Source organism: Pieris napi, chromosome 16 (genome assembly GCF_905475465.1).
Source record: "Pieris napi chromosome 16, ilPieNapi1.2, whole genome shotgun sequence".
Taxonomy (NCBI): Eukaryota; Metazoa; Arthropoda; class Insecta; order Lepidoptera; family Pieridae; genus Pieris; species Pieris napi.
The window spans coordinates 10,412,508-10,434,259 of record NC_062249.1 but is presented as its reverse complement, the minus strand read 5'-3'; the positions used below and the strand labels follow the sequence as shown (position 1 = coordinate 10,434,259).

The window sequence follows — 21,752 nt, the reverse complement described above, 5'->3', positions numbered from 1 at the left end:
ATTAACAAAGCTTCCGTTTCTTGAACACACATCTGACATATATTTCATTCCAGGTCCGATATTGCCACTCCTTATCAGACGAGGAGCGCAAAGAACTGCGGCTATTCAGCGCTCAGAGGAAGCGAGAGGCACTGGGCAGAGGTCAGGCGAGACAGCTGCACGCACCGGCTACTTGTGAGCGGGTAAGTGATAGATTTATCATACAAAGGGAAATAAAATGTATGGTCTCCAAAAAAAGAGTCAACAGAACCAAAATTCGGAGTTCATCTAGTACTCTTAACATATTGTTACATTTATCGAAGTTGACCAAGTACCGACTGCAGCGCCACCTGCCGGGCTGATTTGTGAATGTAAACCATACAGGGCACCATCCAAACCCATACAATACATTCAAATCGGTCCAGCCGTGTAAAAGGAGTTCAGTGACATACACACGTACAGTAGAATTATATATAGATACAAAGATTAACAAAAGTACCTAATAACAATTTCCTAAAAAGAAACCCAAAATTTTTAATCAACAATTTTTTTACACCTCCCGTTATGAAAGCAATTGTAAAATTAACGAACATTACTTTGCAAACGCAAACAGTTTTTTATCTCCTTTAATTTTTAACTTATAATTAGTTGAATTTTCCTCCCCAACGCAATGATCATAACGAACTTTCGGACGATAACAATTAACTCGGATTTTCTGGATCCCTTTAACTTTCTAAGAAAACCTTTTTTCGTCAATTTTAATTAAAATAAGCTTCGTATTAAGACGAGTTGCCGTTAAACTAAGGAACTTCGACAAATTAGTGTATTTGTCACGAAAAAATCACTGCACCGATTTCAAAAATTCTTTCACCTTTAAATTAATATATGAATGAGCTAGCCGCTATTATAAAATACAAATATGTCGTCGATGTAAACATATAGACATGCCGGTTTCCTCGCGATGTTTTCAAAGTCAAGTCCATTGGTGCACAGCCGAGGGTCGAACCTAGGACCTCAGCATAAGACACTAGACTAACACTGCATTTATAAAAATTCGTATCGGAATTAATTAATTTTAATTTGATATTGTTTATCGCTATAAATCCAATTTGCTTATATTTTGATCTATACTTAAATCTATGGCGGCGTCCATATTTTTTTTAAATATGTAATTACTACCGTAAACCGCAGCCACCATAGAGTACGGTGGTTTCACGTCATTACTCTCCAAGTCGGTCGCGGTTATATTAAGAAAGCTGGCAATCACTCGAACGGAAAATTGTCTCTGATTCTGTAATTACTTTCATTTCGCGAACCATTAGCCTCGGGGTTATGTCTACTTTGTTTTATTAGCGGTTCAATCATATCTGAGAAATTCCTGAAATGTAACGTTCGTTGTGGAAATAGTTATTATGAATAAATTATTTACATCAACACTAGCGCAGTAGTGAAGTTAAAAGAGCTGCCCAAGACCGATCTAGTTTGATACGCTGAATGCCATCTGCCCCAACTGAGGGACATAGATAACTAGCACACAAAGGTCTACATTGAAAGTCATATATCTATATCATATAAACTTTGTATGACAATCCCCTCATGCGAATCTTAGATTACTACCACGGATCCACAGTTTCGCCAGCGTGATATATAGCCAATAAAAATATGTTTTATTTAAACCAGTAATTTCTTACCCAAAGTGACGTATGTCATTTTAATTGCCTAATTTATTTATTTTGTTTTTGCCTAATTTATTTTTTTTGTTTAATTACATGACATATCTAATTCCAGTCTAACGAAGTCCCATTTTTTGGTGACAATACTACATTGATAAAGAAATTTTTACTGATATTTATAAGAAAGTTTAAGTAAGTAAGAACGCATATAGCGTTAAAAAATCACAAGCAATGACTTTGTATTATTCAATTACACAGAATACATAGTTAATCTATGCCGTAATAAGCACGAAACTCGGTGACAATTTTGCCAAAGTGGTTATCACACCTGCAACAGCTCTAAAATGAATGTGAAAACTCGCAACACTCGTAAAACACGTTCCCACAAAGTTTTCCCGCGCCTCGGAGATATATCACGTAACTTCTAACGCCATCTGTTGTCATACTTGTGATTTATTGGTGTTGATAATGAAAGCGCGTCATCTACAGATGGCGGGAAATTGTTTATTACGACTCTTCTGATTTATAGCAATAAATTATTAGGGTGAGATCTGGTACTAGGAAGTACATGGAATCCATAAATTTTAATGTTATGAATAGACGGTCGTATTTACTAATTAAATTGAAAGTGACTGATATGACTTCATTTTTTTTTTTAAATATTTAAGTCTTGTAAGTTGAGTAAGTTTTTTTATATAAACTTTTGACTTACAATAAATAAGTCTTGATCTTATGTTATATTATGTTTTTATTTATTTTATTTTCGAAAATATAATTTATAATATCGATAATGTTATGTGACTGAAATAATACGCACCTATCACAAAATGTCTGCTATAATTGAATTTATTTCGCTTTTGTTTCATTAATTCCATAATTTCAGTTTGAAAGAATTTAACAATACCGAAATCTAGCATCCATTGGACTTTATTTAACTTGCTTTTACTCCTAGTACTATTTTACAGAAGAAAAATTCAAGGAACTCAAAATATGACACTACAATGTTTTATTCAGAACATTAAATTGAGAATAGAGCCGCATAAAATGTACTTTACAAAAACCTGTCAAGAATTATAGATGGCGCTCTAAGCAACTAGGCTTTACAGTGTTTCCGTATCTCGTCGCTTTCTAAAGAAATCAGTAGATGGCGCTCAGATCAACTAAGAGTTACAGTGTTTCCATGTCTCGTCGTTTTCTGAAGAAATCAGTAGATGGTGCTAAAATTAATCATGATTATAGTTCAACTCTACAAATCTAGATGGCGTCACTTGGATTATTAAATGTCTGTCAATGAATTGCCTTAACACTGACATAGATGTCGCTACTAGTTTCATTCTTAACAGAATTCTGGGGTCCATTATTATTTTACATTCGTAATAAAAGTGTTTCAAACCTTTCCGCGAAGGTGTGAAAATAATTTTTGTTCTTCGTAACTTTTTTAATGTTTTGGGCGTGGGAACGGCTTGGCAGGTATATTCATAAGTTTATGAGTTGAATTGCTGCGACTGCCTCACGTACGTGGCATTTTTCTTGTCACTGTAATCTTTTAAATAATACGCAATAAACAAATGGTTACGCAGTAAGTAATAATTACTATTCATTCCGTACGCACTTAAACGATCGAGTAAATTATGCGTTCTATTTTATTTATATTGAAAGCTTATTGCTACGTTTTCCTGTTAAATAATGATGTACAATTAATTCTCATTTTAAATTTGCGAACTTACACATTGTAAAAATTCAACCATTTGATTTAAAACAAGCTAATATTATAATTTTCTATTATTATCAAAAGTATTTATGTCTTTATTTCACTAAGGACACATATTCAAGATGCTTGAAGGCTATTTTTCCGCATAAAGCTACCTTAGAGATTTTTAATTTATGTTTCATAAAAACCGACTAAACTAAAAATACACGAGTTACACAAACTTTATGTTTCTCAACTATAAAGTTTAGTCGTAAAGTTTGGCGATGCGTGGAATCCGTTCATTGATGAAATGTGTCATTATGAATGGCCGCTATATATAGTATTCCGAGAACGGCGCCCGCGCACCGCACCAATACGATATTCTACTATTTACAGCGTTTACACAGCGCTTCAAAGCTTTATCAGACAGAAATAGAAACTGTAACAAAGCGAAAGAATTCTCTTCCTCTCGATGCGAGAGCAGCAATTTAAAAATCATGAATCAGTCTGATTACCCTGTGATGAAGTGTGACTTATTTAGAGAAGACTAGCTACCTAGGAGCTATATATTTTTGTATTCAAAGCGCATTTTACAATCGTTTCTCTGACTGTGGTCAGAGAAACGCATATAATGCATATAAATTCCTGATTACTAAAACATATAGTTCAAAAATTCATTATTAATATTAAGTAATTATATATTTTGAATGGTCTTGTTATTAAATGTTTAAAGTTTTAATAAGCTTAACATATATGAAGATTGGGCTATAATCTCGTCGGCCAAAAGATTTTTTGTCAAATCAAAAACTATTTACTTTGTTTTTTTTTACCGCCGCCCATGAACACTCTCAATGCCAGAGTGCTCGCGATTGCGTTGCCGGCCTTTTATGAATTTGTACGCCCTTTTCTTGAAGGACCCTATTTGTTTGGAAATACTCCTGGGGGCTCCTGTCAGCTGTCTTTGATATCATTCGTAGTGTCAAACATTATCTCTTAAACTTCAGGTTTGTACAAGTCTCTTTTATTTGTGACTTAAGTCAAAATTTGTCTGTACACTCCCACCACTGAAGTATTTCCGAACCAATGCGACTGAAGGGTCCTTCAAGAAAAGAGCGTACCAATTCTTAAAAGGCAACGCACTTGCAAGCTTTCTGGCAATGTGAGTGGCACTTATTACTTAACATAACTCCTACCCGTTTTCCTCCTGAAAAAACACTTTAATTACACATAAATATCAAAATTAAACCAAAAATTAAATAAACAATTATGTACCAAAATCATATTTCCTTATTTACACTGGCAACATCTGTAAGAACAGCTTGACAAAAAGTGATGTTTTTTCGTAGTTTTTGTGGATGTAAAAAGTTGATATTCAAATTGTAGGGCGGCAGCACCTGCTCTATCATGACATTGTTATAAAGATAAAATGCTGTTTCTATGTTTTTGATATTGACACAGATTAGCGTCACGGATATTGTTTTTATACTAATCTATATATATAAAAATGAAACCCGTTTTCCGTTGTCACGACATAACATGAAAACGGCTTGACCGATTTGTCTGATTCTTTTTTTATAATATTCCTTGAAGTACGAGGATGGTTCTTACGTAGAGAAAAATTTAAAAAAAATAGTGAAAAAGTCTAAAAACAACACTTTTCTATATTCCCATACAAAATATTCGTAATAATACTTAAAAGTCAATTTGAACTTTAATACCATATCATAGAGTTCAAGTGTTAGTGGAGGGGTTCCGGGAAGGTAAATTTTTACTTTTGACATAATGTATTTGTTGTCTTATCAACCCGAATAGCAGAATAAGTATTTAAAAAAAAGAATAGACTGTTAGGCGGTACGATGTTCGCCAGGCCAGCTAGTACGTAATAAATATACGAGTAAGATTATACTTCGGAATAATATAGACGATAAAGCAATGTAACAGTTACAGAATTTTTAAAATTCCTATTCGAGTTTATTCATAACATATTAAATGTTCCCTCATAGTAATATTAGTATTTAATTAGTAATTATATATATGTAAAATTTTAATAACAAGAAGGGATAATATAATAACTAATTTTTTTTTAAATATGTGTATGCTCCGTGCAACGAAGAGCGGTTCGAATATTCGCTGACCAATCCCTCGCCGATCAAGCCCGATGGAGCTTGATCCCTTGGCGTTTCGTAGAGATGTGGGGTCTGACATGACTCTGCATCTTCTACCGCATTAACCATGGAGTGTTCAGAGGAGTTGTTCGGATACCTGAATGATTATAAGTAGAATACGAAATTCCACCCGTATCACCTCGACGTCCGTCGTTCCACAACTGAGCAGTTTTTACCAACCAATTCGACTTAGAATCCTTCAAGAGTAGTGCTTACAAATTCTTAAAAGACCAACAATCGCCAGGGCCGTCTTAAACTAGGCTGGGGCCATTGGGCACACAAGAATTTGGGGCCCTTTAGGAAACTAAAAAAAAGCTAATTATAATTTCAAAAAAATTACTAAGTATAACCATTTATGAGAGGTGATCAAATACAGTATGATATATTATGTAGAAATTGTCGGTCCTTCGGGGCCCCCTGAAAATGGGGGCCCTGGGCACGGGCCCCGTGTGCCCTTATGGTGAAGACGATATTGACAATCGCACTTGCTAGCCCTCTGGCATAGAGAGTGGACTAGCATTTGCCCCCTTTTCTATAAAAAAATATTATTTAGAAAAGCTTGTAAAATATTTAAATTTTTATTGAATATGCGAAAAATCTTGCTTTTAAATAAGACATACTACTCAATTTGTACTAAGCTTTAGTTGCGTTTTGTTTCTGCAATAATATTTAAATACCTAAATCTTCAAAGTAGGCACTTAATATTCAATTATAGCAACCAAAAGTGGTTTAAAACCTTATTCCTAAAAGTATTTTACTTGCCTCATTAAGTCGGCATCTTTCAAAGGCTAAATAAGAAGCTAATTTAGCCATCTTGTTACGTTAAACTTCAATCGCTAAACTGATCCATATTAAACATTAAAGGCTAACGATAGGTACAAATTGATTAAGGACCAAGTGTGATGAAGCATACTTCATATAATATTATGTAAAAATTAATGGCGGTAAGGTGGTAAAAGTGAGTTGAAACACGGTATTGCACGGTGGACTGACGAGCTTGAAGAAGTTGGAGAGATGGAGGAGGCCTATACTGTATAAGAGGTCCTTGAAAATAAATATAATTATTACTGTTTAAAATTTTAAGCGTATGGTTTGTAAATGTGTAAGAATGTTACAAAGAATAAAGGCCTAATTATTTTTAAGTCTTGAAACAAGATAGTCTATGATTTATTGTTGATATCATACTGAAACTCAAAAACAAAAACTCAAAATAACTTTATTCATATAAGTAACCAAGTAGGTACACTTGTGAACGTCAACAGTAAAAAATATGTTAAATTGATTATAAATTTCACTTAAGTAATATATTTACTTAATAATATAATAAAAATCATATCATTTGAATGATGATTGGAAATTGGACATTACACTTATGATACACGAATTATATTAAAACTTTTACTTTGCCAAAGAATAATTCAATTAATAAAATAAATAAATTGCATCAGTACAAAAATAGCAAACTTAAACTTAATAGCAAACGAGAATATGTTTGATTTTATATAAGTGGTTCCTTTTTTTTTTTTAAAGACAATTCACACCAGTTGACCGAGTCCCATGTAAAGCTGGTGAAGCTTGCGTTATGGGTACTAGGCAATGGATATACATACATATTATAGATAGATAGACATATAAATACATATTTAAACACCCAAGACCTAAGCACAACACCAAATGCTCATCACATCGATGTTAGTCTCAGCCGGGGATCGAACCCGGGACCCATGCATTCGCAGGTACTAACCACTAGACCAATGAGTCGTCAAAATAATAAAGTATCTAATATTAAAAATTAAATTCAGTTAGTGATCCTATTCTTAATATTTAACCTCACAATAAAGGTTTTTGTCTCCACTTTTTTCTCGAAAATTATGCGTATGTTACAGTTTTTATAAGGGCTTTGATATGAAAAAGTTAGTGTTGACTATGGAAAAAAATATTTTTTATCTACGCGGCATATGGCGGGCGCGGCGCGTGCGACGTGCACATTGCGTATGATTTTTTTCGCATCCGATTCGAAATTTAAATACAGCACATGCATGAGTATCTAAGAAGCTAAAAATAACAGTTTGTTTATTATTTCTGTTTATGGCTCTATATTGAGAAAAGCCGTCTATATTCACCGTTTCGATGAATATATTTTGGAGTTGGTTAGAGTTCGGTTTTTTATTTTTATGTAATAGTAGGCAAACGGTGAGCCTCCTGCCCTCTGTTACATAAAAAGAAAGTTTTTATAATGTTTGAAAATATTATACAATTTCAAATCTTGTAAACAGCGTATAAATTCAAATTCAAATTTTCAGAGATAATAAACCATCGCTCCGTTTATGGGCAATGAAAAAGTAATAATGATTTTTTTATTGTTTCTCATGTCCGCCGCGTTCTTTAGTTGCAGAAAAAAATAAGACAACATACGAATATCAATTAGCAGTAATAAGTAGCTTAGTCTGATAATCATGCAATAAACTGATTATATAAAAAATATGTGTTTCTCTAGAAGTATTGGGAACTGTATTTCAGGGTCTGACTTCCCAATTATATTTGCTTTGTAGTAAAAATGTAGTTACAATTGAGATAGATAACTATTAGATAGTACCGGTGACCCCAAAGCTGGTGCTTTTCTCGTTGAACTAATAAGTATCGCAATACAGCGTGGAAATGGGACCAAACATTTTAAATTTGTTGAGTTTGTCTATTTATTAACCTTTAATTAGTATTAATAATAATATTGTAAAAACTGTATATTTGTGAGTTGGAAAAATAATTTTGACATGGGAATTGATTTATAAAATAATTAACCACATTGAATATATATCTGATATGATAACCAAAAGGTATTTTGAATCCGCGTTATGTCGAAATCGATTTTTCTATTTCTAAAACCTAAGATGACCACAACGCAAAATAACAAACATTTTGTTCCCTTTGGAGTAGAGACTCCTAGGCTGTAGGGTTCAAGTGCACAGGCCCTACTAAAAGATTTTCGTTGGCGCCTGGTAGATAATGCCGGTGCCCCAAAGCAGATGCTTTTCTCGCTCAACGATTAAGTATCGCAATACCGTTAAAATCCATGTTTTATTATTACTAAGCAGGTTGAGAATATTGTAAATACTTAATTATCAATTATTCAAACAGCGAAAACATATATGAAATAATATCATAGCAACAGAAGCTTGCAAACACGGAAGAGGAGTTAGATGATTCGGAGTAATTTACCTTTAAAAGGGGGCTTTGGACTAAAGTAGATGTATTCATATGAAAAAGTAAGAATTCGTATGAATCACTTAACATGACTTTTCTACGTTTGCCGTTTCTTCTATAATTGAAACACAAAGATAAGACTCTTATTTTTATTTATGTGAAAGCATTTACGCGGAATGAGATGGGTAAAAAATAGGAAGTGTTTTGTTTGGCTAACATCGTTCATTGTTGGCTTGAATAATGTTACGAGCCAAGAAAGTTTCGACAGTGAGGACTATTTTGAACAGGACCGGATTCTATTCCCTTCTATTTTCTATCTTTAATCGATTATATAACTTACCTTTAACTAAATATTTATTAACACACAAATATACAGTATTTAATATTCTTAACCTACATAGTAATAATAATAATTAAAAATCTAAGTAACTCTTGTATGTCAGTATATCTTTTTTGGACTTCGACAGACGAAGTGTTGTTGTAACTGCTTTTGCAGTGGCTGGAATATGACCGACGGGTCCATACCCACATTGTGCAAGGCAATCACTGCATTCCTATTTTCTTTAATACCCCATTCCATATTGTAATTTGATACTTAACACGAAAAAATATGTAAAATGACACAAAATCGTAAGAAGTTTTTAAAATAATATACGTGTTCCAAATACAAAATAGTGAAAAAGTTTAAAAAAAATGCATTTTCAATTGTAACAGAACTTACGGCTGGACTAGGGATTTATTAAGCTCACACACAAGCACAAGTGTCTAACAATTGTTTAAATAACTTTTACTTTATTTTAATAGCTAAATGGGTAACACATCATCGCGATAGATATATTAATTTAAAAGTTCTGAAGCTGTTCTGAAGTTAAACCTAAAATCTATCTAGGGTTCGGGAGTATTCTTTCTATATGACTTTTCTGCTTCATTTTAAAGCGCAGGGCTTCCGTCTTCCTTTCATTGTTTTGCCACGAATCAAAACAAGGTCTCCTACGCCATACACATTGCATAACAATCCGGTAAGATATGTCATTTAATGTAAGGCCTCTTTAGGGCCTCACTTCGGGCCTCTGACTTTCATAATTCGTATCTGGATGAAAAAAATATTAAGTCAAAAGTGCCGAGTTGCTAGGCATAGGAGTTCATGGCTGTTTGGGAACACTCCAAGGACTAAGCCTAGCCTACAATTTTCTCAGGGATGTCAGTGGTCGGAAAATATACGATTTACAACAGTTAATCATATACCATTAGTCTCTTCTACTAATGTACGCTGTTAAAAGTTCTAGGTCAAAGGTATATTAAAAATAAAGATTTTCGTGTCAATTAAAAATAATATTTAACTTTTCTACACATACAAAATATGATATATTATAATAGACTTTGCCTTTATTTACCAAGTACATAGTAATAATTTAAAAACTAAAATATGAAGTTGTCGTTTGTTCCATTTTTAGTTTTAGTTTACTTTTTTATCTGTACTTATGTTTTCTGATTCGTATATTTTGTTTAACAATGGTTTGGCTTTGTATATTGTCTAAGTGTTGTGTGTTGTATAATTAGGATATGTCTAGCTTTAAGATTAGATACGTATTAAATAATAAATAATAATAAAACAAAAGATGACTGTTATACAAATACACGAATGATTCCCGCTGTGACACTTTGTCTAACATTCAAGGATAACTAGAAATGAGAACTATTAGAAGCATTTTGAAGAATAGGTACTTTTTCGAAACATTAATTTTCTTCGACAACCCTATCAAAGGTTTAATCAGACCCTAATTTCCCGACAATTTACGCGAGTGGGGTAGCAGACTGAATAACGACGAACGTTTGCCAAATACATTCGTTATATCACGAGGTCAACGAACTCTAACAGCCAATATAGAAAATTTATTGCGTCTTCAACTAAGGCCGTTCCGTAAGGGTTGGCTGTTCCGCCTTATAACGTTGGCAACTATTCAATTTAAAAACATCTTTAAACAATCTTATACTTACAATTCACAGATTTCGATGTTTTTATTATTTTTTAGACGAGTAAATCTGCTTTTCTTTACATTGTAGGTTAGTAAAATAACATTGGTTTTTTATTAAAGCCAAGTAGAATCCACAGCCTTTGAGATATACGCCATGTATGTGAAGTGCTAAGCTACATATAAGTATATGTGAATGCCTTTGATACCGTATTGGTGTATTCGTAGTTTCACATTAAGAATTTTTTCATGTATTATAGATATAGAGAGCAGTGTAAGCCTAGTGGCTTCAGCGTGAGACTCTCATCCCTGAGATCATAGGTTCAATTCCTGGCTGTGCACCAATGCACTTTCTTTCTATGTGCGCATTTAATTCGCTCGAACGGTGAAGGAAAACATCGTGAGGAAAACGGCTTGCCTTATTGCCAAAAAGTCACACAACGCTAATCACCTACTTGCTTATTTAACTGACAAATGATCATGAAACAGATACAGATGTGAGGCCCAGACCTAAAATAGGTTATAGCGCCACTGATTTATTTTATTTCCTGGGGTATAATGGTTTGTTGCAAAAATTTAATTGCTTTGAAAGTTCACTTGCTTAGAAACATGTTAACAAAAACTTGTCTATATTTTTAATACTTCGCACTTCCTATTCAAAAGCTCAAAATTAATTTTAATTAATACGTTTTTTACAATCACATAATTAGCGAAATTATATTTGAATAGATAACGAACGTGGCGCTTGCTAATTATTTTCCATTCTTTATTTTGAGTTTTGTCGGTGTTCGTATATTTCTCATAGTGATGCAGCGGGCAGGGTTAATGACCGGTGCGTGGGCGCCACTTTTGGTCTCCAACGATTTCTATCATTGTTTGACGTTTGCGCAGGCCTCAACCGACCTCAGCCATAGACAGCGGATTATATATCAGTTTTCTGAAAGAATACATTATTATCTATTCGAAATTTTTTTTAGAAATTCTATTAGAAAATTTGTATGACACAAAAAAGTTTATCGATTTAAAAAATTATTTCACCCTTAGAAGGGTACTTTAACCTTTCAATTTCCCCTTTTTTATATATCCAGTGAAGCGAGTACAGACCACTACCTAATAAAAATAAAAATAAATGATTATGTATAAACGTTTAATAGTAAATTAATTAACCTCAATATAAATCCTGACCAATTTGGGCTTTCAAAGACAAATCATTTATTTTAATTAGGCCTATTAAAAAGGCACTTTGGAAAGTCAAAATTACATGTTAAAAATATTTTAAAAAATGACTCTAGTTGTCCTTTCCAAAAGGTAGTTTTATATGGAGAAGAATGGACAAGAAACTCCATACTTACTCTTTTAAAATAGTTTTTACTATATTTTGCATACATTTATTTGATCATTATAAGTGGCCATGTACCTAGAATAAAGAATATTTGCTTTAAAAATGACAGCTTAAATTAATCGTATTTATAAAATAGTTTCTGGGTCCTTCTAAGTTGAAAGCTTTAGTTTAGTAAGTAAATATAAAAGTTGTCGAAGATTCATACTTCTTTATATACTGTCCCAGGAACCCAGAATAGGGCATGGGGCAAGCACATTTATGCATTTCTTAATAATTCTTCTTTATTAACACCACGTCAGAATCTAATGAAGTATTCATAAAACAAATTGTTACCAAAACAGCACTAAAAGACAATAACTCATTTCAACACTAAATATGATATGGGTTATAGTTAACAAAAACTAACCACCGTTAATTAATATTTAACCCTTCGCCGACACCCCCCGTTGTTTAAACCCCTCGTTTAATATTTTCAACAGGTTTAAAATCAAATTGAAAGTAGCTTATTTATGATTATCTTTTACTCATTGATGAAATAGTTTGACGTTAGTGCAGTTTTCTAATTGTGCGATTAAATTATTGAAGTATAGTCTTGAAATACAGGAGTTTTAGTTGGCTCAGTCTCGATATCTTCTTTATAGACCTAAGGTCGAAGTGGGTCAGACGGATGGCTGCTGACGGATTTTGCTATAGAGGAAAGATCGCCCCAACAAACTTTTGCAGACTAGAAAAAATAGAGATGCGTTGCGGAAACTGGTAAGCTCTAAAATCGACGGAGAGTGTCAGGCCTTGAAGGCTTACCTACTTGCCCTTATTAGCATCATCGTCATCATTATCAAGAGACGTAGATGGTTGTAATGCTACTTGTTATATATTCCAATATAACAAGTAGCATGACTACATATGATATGACTCATAATGTAATTGTAACTTCTATTCTATCTTTTAAGACAAATTTGCATTCTATGTGGCAGAATATGGAAAGTTTAGATTGTACCACCATATTTTTGTACCATATTCTTGCAAATAATTTATTTTATTTATTTACACTTTATTACCTTATACAAAAACATACATATAAAAAAAATTAAATTAAAAAGCAGATTACATAAGTTATAAGGCAACGGGCGGCCTTATCGCTAACAAGCGATTTGTTCCAGGCAACCCTAATATGGGACGATAAAAAAGAAACACCTACTGAGGGTAAAGTACAAGAAGTGATGAAAAATGATGAAAAAGAAGCTTTTTAAATAAAATTAAAGACAGATCGTCTGATATCAATTGGTAGATAGAGAATTCCATAGCAGGATACTTTGCACAGTAAAGGAGGAGTGATAGAATTCAGTTTTATGAGTAGGAGTTTCAAGAATTAGATTGTCTAAGGAACACAAGTCAAACCTACCGCCAGAGAGGAACATAAAGAAAGTTGTTAAGAGAAGTTTAACTAAGTTATTAAAAAATATAATTAACTATTTCAAAATCTCTAATGTTCTAATGAACAAAACTCCATCTGCGTTTTTCTGAATGATCTCTCTCTTATTGTAGCTCATGTCTGAGCCTCGTGGTTAGCAACGAAGCATCTGGAGCGGACTATCTGTTTCCAGCGGTTTCTGTCCAGCGCCTCTCTTATGACAGTGTACAGTTTTGAGGACGATGAGTCATTCACTTGATCGGTCCATCTGGTTGGTGAACGGCCACGTGATCTTTTGTGTTCTGTGTTACCAACCACGATCAGTTTCTCCATGTTCTCATCGCCTCTGCGCATTGTATGGTAGTATATGTAGAAAGGCGAATGGATGCGGAGTTAGGTCAGGATCGATGTATTGGTGCACTTCGCAGTCCACGGTGAATGATACAGATGTTATATCTCGTAAATAGTATCTAAAACCAATTCTTCAAGCTCGATTCACGCTATTTTAAGTCTTAATTAAAGTTGCATATTTCCGTGGGCTAAATATATTTTCTGTGTCCGTAATATATTTTCTCGCGTTTCAGAGTGAGTGCTGTCAGGATAGCGCCGTATAAATCTATCCGCGCACATCCAAAGACTAAATGAGTGAATAATGTGTAACGTTTAAGTGGCGTTTATGGAAGAGATTTTTTCTGTTTTTTGAAAATTTATTATAGGTTTAAAGAAGCGCGTAAAGACAATGTTCTTAATTCAAATTTATAGTTCTGGTTTCACGATTACGAATTCTCATGGTGAGGAACTCGTGGCCTAGCAGTTTATACAGTGAGATCTGGGATATCGGGTTAATTCCCGGTCCGAATAAGATAATAGTTTATCCTCTGTCTTATAATTTTCTTATTTTCTATATTTGAAGTTGATAAATTGATAAGCAATAGAGTCATAGAGAATAAAGTCTATTACTAACGACTTTGTTTTTTTTATAGACATTTGTTTGACCTTTTATTTTTGTTATAAATGGACGACTCCATCCTTGTAGTTAGTAGTTTGCAGATTACTTTGCAGTGCTTGCGGGTGGTACATATAATTTGGTGTATATAAAACCAATAATTTATACATACTCTACTTGCGGTTTGCAATTTTTTGTTTCCATGTGTGTATGCATACAATAATTAAATAAATTAAATTAATAATTTCTGACCAAGTAAAGAACGAACGAATATTAAAACGAACATTTCTCTAAACCCCTGTGACCTGACCTAATGGTCCATCCTCACAAGACAAGTGCAGAAAAATTTCTGTTAGCTAAAACGTTTCCTTACTAAAATCTCAAACAGAACAACATATTAAGGTCTTATAAAAAACCGTGCGAAAAGATAGCTATCATAAAATGTGTTTTGCAGTTAGGGTAAGACGGCAGATTAGTTAAACATATGTATTTGCAATTATGCAAATTTAATTGGTTACAAATTGAATTGTGTGAACCTTCCAGGTGATGTATTGCAACGAAAAACTATTAGCTTATCAGTTTTTTATGTTTTTAATAAACGTACGTTATTAAATAATATACGTTTGAACTATTATGTAAATATTATCTTAATATCTAGTTTTTGGTTAAATATTTTTTGTAAGCTGTAGGATTACGAAAAAATATTATTTTATTAAAGAGCCGCATAATTTTGAATTTCGTATCGTTATCGTAATAAAGTGTGATTAAATAAATAATTCTAGTAATGAATTTTATTTTCTATTAAAAGTATTTCTAGGATTTAGGCACATTTAAGGTGTTCAAAAAAAATACAAGCCACAAAAATTTAACTTTATAAATTAACATTTATTTAATTAAAAATAACGCATACCCATATTGGCTTAGTCGTAAAGCATGTTACCAACTTTGATTCCCGGTGAAACAAAAATATTTTGTAGTTTACAAGCGATTATAGAAGGCGGCTCGAACTTACTACATAAAGTACATATACTCAGAAACATTTTGCCCACTGTCCTATAGACTTTTCTTATCTTTACGAAATAATATCTCATAATTTATTAGGTCACTAAATTTTAAACAAATATACTCATACTCATAATAAATTAATTAAAGTAGGCTCTGTTCCTACGACAGCTGACCCGGCAAACGTCGTTTTGCCATGTATATTATTTCTAGGAAACATTTCTTTAGTTCAATAAAAATAACTATCCACTATAATACAAAATAGTGGTTGATCGTAGATCGTTGACAATTAAGGATTGTATGTATTTTTGTATGCTGTATCATGAAGAAATAAAAACAAAAAGTTTCGTCTAAAAAATAAAAATTTAGAGTTGGGACCACTTAACATTTAGCGGGGAAAAAAATAGATGTTGTCCGATTCTCAGACTTACTGAATATGCATAAAAAAATTCATAAGAATCGGTCGAGCCGTTTCGGAGGAGTTTGGGAACGAACATTGTGACACGAGAATTTTATATACATATAAGATATAGAGATACCGCGGCTAATAAATGGATTACCCCGATAGCTAGCAACATAAAATAAGTATTTTTATTTACATTTCTCTCTTCTTGCTCCTAACACTGAATTAGATTAGTTACATTAACACAAACCACAAACCATATTGTATTATTCTGTAAAATAAATAAAAAAAGTTATTCAGTATCAACTTGTATGTAACAAATGTTCTCTTGTAACAATCTACCGAGCTCGATCGTCGTCGAGACGACGGCTTTTAGCGACGGTATGTTTGTATGTTTGCAAATAAACTGATTCCATGTCGGCCCCCAACAGACTTTTGCAGACTTGCAAAATATAGACGCGCCGCGCGAGTCAATTGTCACCTTTTGTATAGCTTAATATTTAGTTTAGATTTTATGGTATCTTAGTTTCGGTTCTTTCAACAATCAAAAAATAAAAATAAAAATTATTTTATTTTAAAAGGCACTCTAACGAAGCACATACAAACACTTACAGAGAACACATGACATAGAAAAACAAGATACATGCAATCACAAGTGTACACAACATTTAGAGGGAAACATTACAATGATAAAGAGAAAAGAACTTAAAAATTAAAAGTAAAAAACAAACTACATTAAAAATACAACTGTGCAATTAAAAAAAAATACAATTAATACATTTCTGCTTTGTAATTATCACTATTGGTCACGGATCAAGACATGGAGACTGTCATTAAATGGATCTGCTTCGCATGTTCTCAGAGCCTCGTTTAACGCCAATAGAGATCTGTGTAGAGGAGCATTACAACCGACGTTGGTCCTCACTGCCCGAACGTAAAAAAGGAAATTAAAAATATACAGGACGATAAAAGTAGAAGCTTTAGTAGTAGCAACATCCCAGAGACTGAGCGCAGAGGAATCGTCCACGTAGTCCTGGAATGGCTTGCCAACGAGCTGAAATCGGAGCAGTGAGATCGCTCCGTGAAGTAGGTAGCTTCTGAGCTTCTGGAAGAAGCTGGGCTGGCTTAATTAGCCAGGACTTTACGCACAACGGACCACTTGTGCGTCTTAGTGCGGACACCGATTCTACTTTTTTTTTCCACTATAAATTATGAATTCATTGTGTCAGATATTTTGCCACAAAATTCAGTTTACTTTTATGATTTAATCTTAAGTCATGCCGTGTCAACCTATATTTTTGGGTATGTAATTCCGTCTAAAATCTTTTAACTCTGAGTTCATCAAAGCGGGTAACGCCGCACGCGTCGGGATGCGCAGACGACGTCTGGAAGCACCCCTCCCCGTACCTCCCTTTATAAACCGGTGCCTTTAATTATAATCCAATTAAAATTTAATATTGCTATACTTTGATATTAATTTAATCTAATAATTAAATTTGTCGCTTGTTGTGTTCACACTTCAGTACAATCAGAAAACTTAAATGTATAGGACCTGGATGGCTGGCTGGTGGAAGTTTTCCACGGCCCGCTTTTCAACACATTTTCTTTTGCGAACAAGCGAAATGTGGAATCGACTTCCGGTGAGGGTCTTCCCTGGGTACGACCTTCAACTTTCAAAAAAAGCAAGCCGGTCTTTGCTCCCTCAAAAGCCGGCAACACACCCACTAAAATCGGTGTCCATGGGCTGCGATGACTCTTTTAGACGTTCCGTAGGATTTTGCCTATTGTATCGTATATGACGATATAAAGATATATTCTTTATATGTTTTTACACACCTATTCACACACTCACTCATTCACTTCATTTGTAACACTAAATTTATTAATATTATTATTATATTTTTTTTATTACCATCTTTTTTTTAACTAATTTAAACATGTACCACGTAATAATTGTTTTCTAGATACCCACAACACAGGGCCTCCCTAGTGTGGGGACTAGCGATATATGAATTCTGTCACAAACCCTTTTGTCATAAATAAAGTTTTTATTACTATTATGTATGAGCTGCCCTGCGATTCTGTAACTCGCTTCACACACCCTCAGCGCTGATTTTTGCTGTCAAATCGTTCGTTTCGGTGTCATGTTACAATTTGGTATTCTGATAAACAATAACCGCGACAAAAGCGCCGCTCAAATGAGATTGTTCACATTTGGAACTAAAATTTGGCACTGCTACACTTACGCTCCAAAATTGTTGGTATTTGGTATTCTGATACATACCATTTGACATCTCATCTCACTTAAATGTACATTTTGTACGTCAAATTAAAAGTTGCTCTTCCCTCGCTGAAATCGTTGTTTACCAGTGAGTTAGCCATTTTTAGCGAAGTTAAAACTTGTTTTATGTGAAAATATTCTAACATAGGACAATCTATATGTATCTTGGGGTAAGTTTATAAAATAATATTTATCAATACAGCATTATTTTACGAAAAAAATTAAATATATAAACATTAATTGAACTTTGTTATTGTTACAGAAGGCCCGCTTCCACTTTTAAAGTTTAAACCTCTATTTCAAGAAATAAATGATGTAAACCATTAAAAAATACTTAATATAATATCTATAGATGGCGAAGAAAATGTAGGCACGAAACGACCAATTGGTTTCTCGGCGTTGGTTACTATCGCTTTTTTCCAATACTCAAGAAATTATATGGTATTGACGAAACCTAGAACATATGCTGCTGAGATGAACGAAGAGTCTAGTAAATAGATGATCTAAGGTAAACATTTTGATTATTTTAGCATTAAAAATATCATTTTGATCCTAGAACCAATTTTTCGATGCAGTCTTGATCATGTCTTGTCTCCAGCAGAGATAAGTCGAACAGAAAACGATAAATAAGTTAAGATAGGTAAATTTTGTTATACCTATATTTGTATTTTTCTACTATACTAAAATTATAAATCTAATAATTTCAGAGATCCCCAAATGTTCAAAATTTCTGATAGAAAAATACATTCTGCCTTTGAAGAAGAAGAATATTACATTTATATCATACGACAAGGCCCCTGGATTTAAAAAGACACAATAGTGCAGACATTTTCAAATTATTGAATTTCGACTACTTATCCTTCAATTTATAATAAATGATAATACAGTACAATTTCAGTTCCTATATTTTTATAAAATATATTGATATAACATTAAGGTTTTGGATAAAAACATTATTCTGCTTTACACAAGTATGAAATACCATCATTACATACATGATGGTTTAAGTACTTATTAAGCTTTTTTAAATTTATCGTTCATAACTATTACTTTTTACAAACTAATTAGAAAATATATTAAAATAAATATATTTGTCTACAAAATAAAGTAGATGTTATTGATTAGCTCTATGTGAGGCTGGGTTTTAATTAGTTTTTATTATACTTAAGTTTGTTTTACTGAAAGTTATTTTGTAGTGTGTTAAAAGTTTACTATAATCATTAAATTAAATGTGTAAGTTATTATATTGTTCTTTTATTCACCTATAAAGTAACATGGCTTATATATTTTTCATTTCGGCTTAGCTATGTATTTAACTCGGTTACTACGTTTTCTATAGGCAGTCATTAAATAAGTGGTAGATTTAATTAATCATTTTATTAATATAACAATATAATTAGATACAAAAAAAAAATATTATGAAGTACACAATTATCTTAAACACGGTAATACAATTTTTCATATAAAAATCATAGTTGTCCAAACTGCATTCAAAATAGATTTGTGGTCTCGGTTTAATATCTCTTCTTAACATTTCAATAATTGGTCATTTTCTTCCTCATTCTTGACAACTACCGCTGATGGCTGTAATACAATAGTTATGTGTTAAAATTGTAAATAGGAAGATGTGGTAGGTCACTGTACTGACACAATAATATTGCATAACAATTTAATTATTGTAAAGTTAAGGAAAATAATAAAAAAACTTGCATAAAACACAAAAACTTTATGGGATATCTTTGTATTTCTAAGTAAAGTATCTTAAAAACATGTTTGATAATATTATAACTAAGCCAAATATTATTTAAAGTTTTATGGTAACAAAGCTTAGTAATTTCGCACACAGTTATTGATTCAGTACTATGAATAAAAAAAAATCTTGAGCAAATCTAAGTATGTACTTTAAATACAATTATTTATTAATGAAACAAATCCAAGACCCATAAAGGGTATGTTTAGTGCTAAAGTGTAGTGCTGACTACAATATAATAACAACTAAAATAGATTAACTAACTTTTGATGGCTTCTATGTTTATTAAATAAGTTATGGCAATGTCATTTCCAACATTTAAAATTAACGTTGATCACTTGAAATGGCATGAATTTGAGCAATTGAAAGCTTATATATTTGATCCAACATACCTAACATGATTATTTATACTTGTGTTCTGAAATCTGAACAATTAAATTAAATTCAACTTGATCAATTAAAATTAATACTTCTTATATTTCATGAATGGAATTTGAAGTTAGAAAACCTAAAAATATTTTTTATATTTGACATTTTTAACTAACAATTTAATTATTCTTTACAATGTCGCTTCGATTTAACCTAACAAACAAACTTTGTTAACTATTTTTCTAGACACTGCTTATTCCTATTTATTTACTATGATAGTTATTATATTTCTAAAATAGTTTTAATAGAATTCAGTTTTTAAGAGTGTTAGTAAAAACATAGGTAATATTGTTGTTGTGTGTTTGACCTCTGAATCACTTAAAAAGGTTGCAATAGTAGTTTTGTGGCATCTAAAAAGTACCAACACTTGCACTTACACTTAAATGAATAAATATATAAACACAAATTTTTCATCTTTATAGATAGGTACCCTTTTATTTTATAATTACTCAACAAAATATTGAAAACATTGGCATTTACCTTTAGTGATATTTTGAAAATTTAAGATACCTATCCATCCTGTTTAGTTTGAATCCTTAGACCATTTGCTGAAAGAATCACTTTCAGCGTGACATAATAATCTTTTTGTTAAGATAATATTCTTAAATTTTGTACTATATATCCAGATGTTAGGTATCCCTTGTTTCGTGCTGAAACATAATTAATATTTTTAAGTTTCTGTCGCTCATATACACCACGGCTGGTCAGTTGTCGGCTAAATACGAAATATAAACTCTTAATGTTATAAACAAAATACGTAACTTAAGATGTACTAATAAATAAACTTACCTTTAAGCGGCCCCTTTGCCAGATGGGTTTAATAATTTTTCTATTTTAATCTGGCTAATTATTTTCCATCAGATAAGTCATTTTTGAGATATTTTCACAGTTTATCTTTTTTTTAATATTATTAATTTTTCAAACGTCGACCATTTTGTTCTCTATTTTGTTTTATTAAAAATATTTTGTTTATGTATGATGAAAATTTTGACAATTAACTCTTTTTATAAAATAAAATGAGTCAATTGTCACGATATTAATAGACAACAACTCACTAGGTTACCTCCCTCCACTTATCAAGACGTAATGTAAAATTTCTTAACAGAATACCATGAGATTCCAAAAATTACGTCAGTGACGAAGGGAGCGCTGTTACTGCGTAGTGGACTCACGGATTAACAGTGAGTTACAGAATCGCAGGGCTGTGCCTTGGTTTAATAAGCCACGGTGGTCTCGTATTATCGATTTTAACTAACAACCACTCACCTTCTAGCTATCATTCGCTAATCACATAAGAATTGTTTATCATTCAAGCTAGAAACAATAACGTATTAAAATACATAACCTAGTTGAAGAAATCGTTGTTACATAGAACTATCTTTTATATTTGGGGACTTCAAATTGTAGGCACAAAAAAGCAACTCTCTTTGGACGTTATACGCATGATTCATTTATCGAATACAAATTGTCTCTGATTAGCAGTTTACTGTTACGACTACCAAGGCGT

General features: G+C 32.4%; 1 protein-coding gene and 2 long non-coding RNA genes across 7 annotated transcripts in view; 2 read left to right on the top strand and 1 right to left on the bottom strand.

Moving 5' to 3' along the window:
• LOC125057091 (protein prickle-like) overlaps positions 1–21,752 on the top strand; it is a 289,973-nt gene that overhangs the window by 218,638 nt on the left and 49,583 nt on the right. For all 5 annotated transcript variants that reach the window (XM_047660564.1, XM_047660563.1, XM_047660559.1 and 2 more), the window contains one exon: positions 54–182. In XM_047660564.1, the coding sequence (XP_047516520.1) occupies positions 54–182 (129 nt within the window). The remainder of the gene's footprint in view (positions 1–53; positions 183–21,752) is intronic.
• LOC125057100 lies at positions 18,521–18,869 on the top strand. The gene is made up of 2 exons (XR_007118166.1): positions 18,521–18,574; positions 18,774–18,869. It is a non-coding gene; the product is annotated as an uncharacterized LOC125057100 (long non-coding RNA).
• On the bottom strand, positions 19,621–21,419 carry LOC125057099. The gene is made up of 3 exons (XR_007118165.1): positions 21,035–21,419; positions 20,756–20,895; positions 19,621–19,650 (listed from the first exon to the last, which is right to left on the bottom strand). It is a non-coding gene; the product is annotated as an uncharacterized LOC125057099 (long non-coding RNA).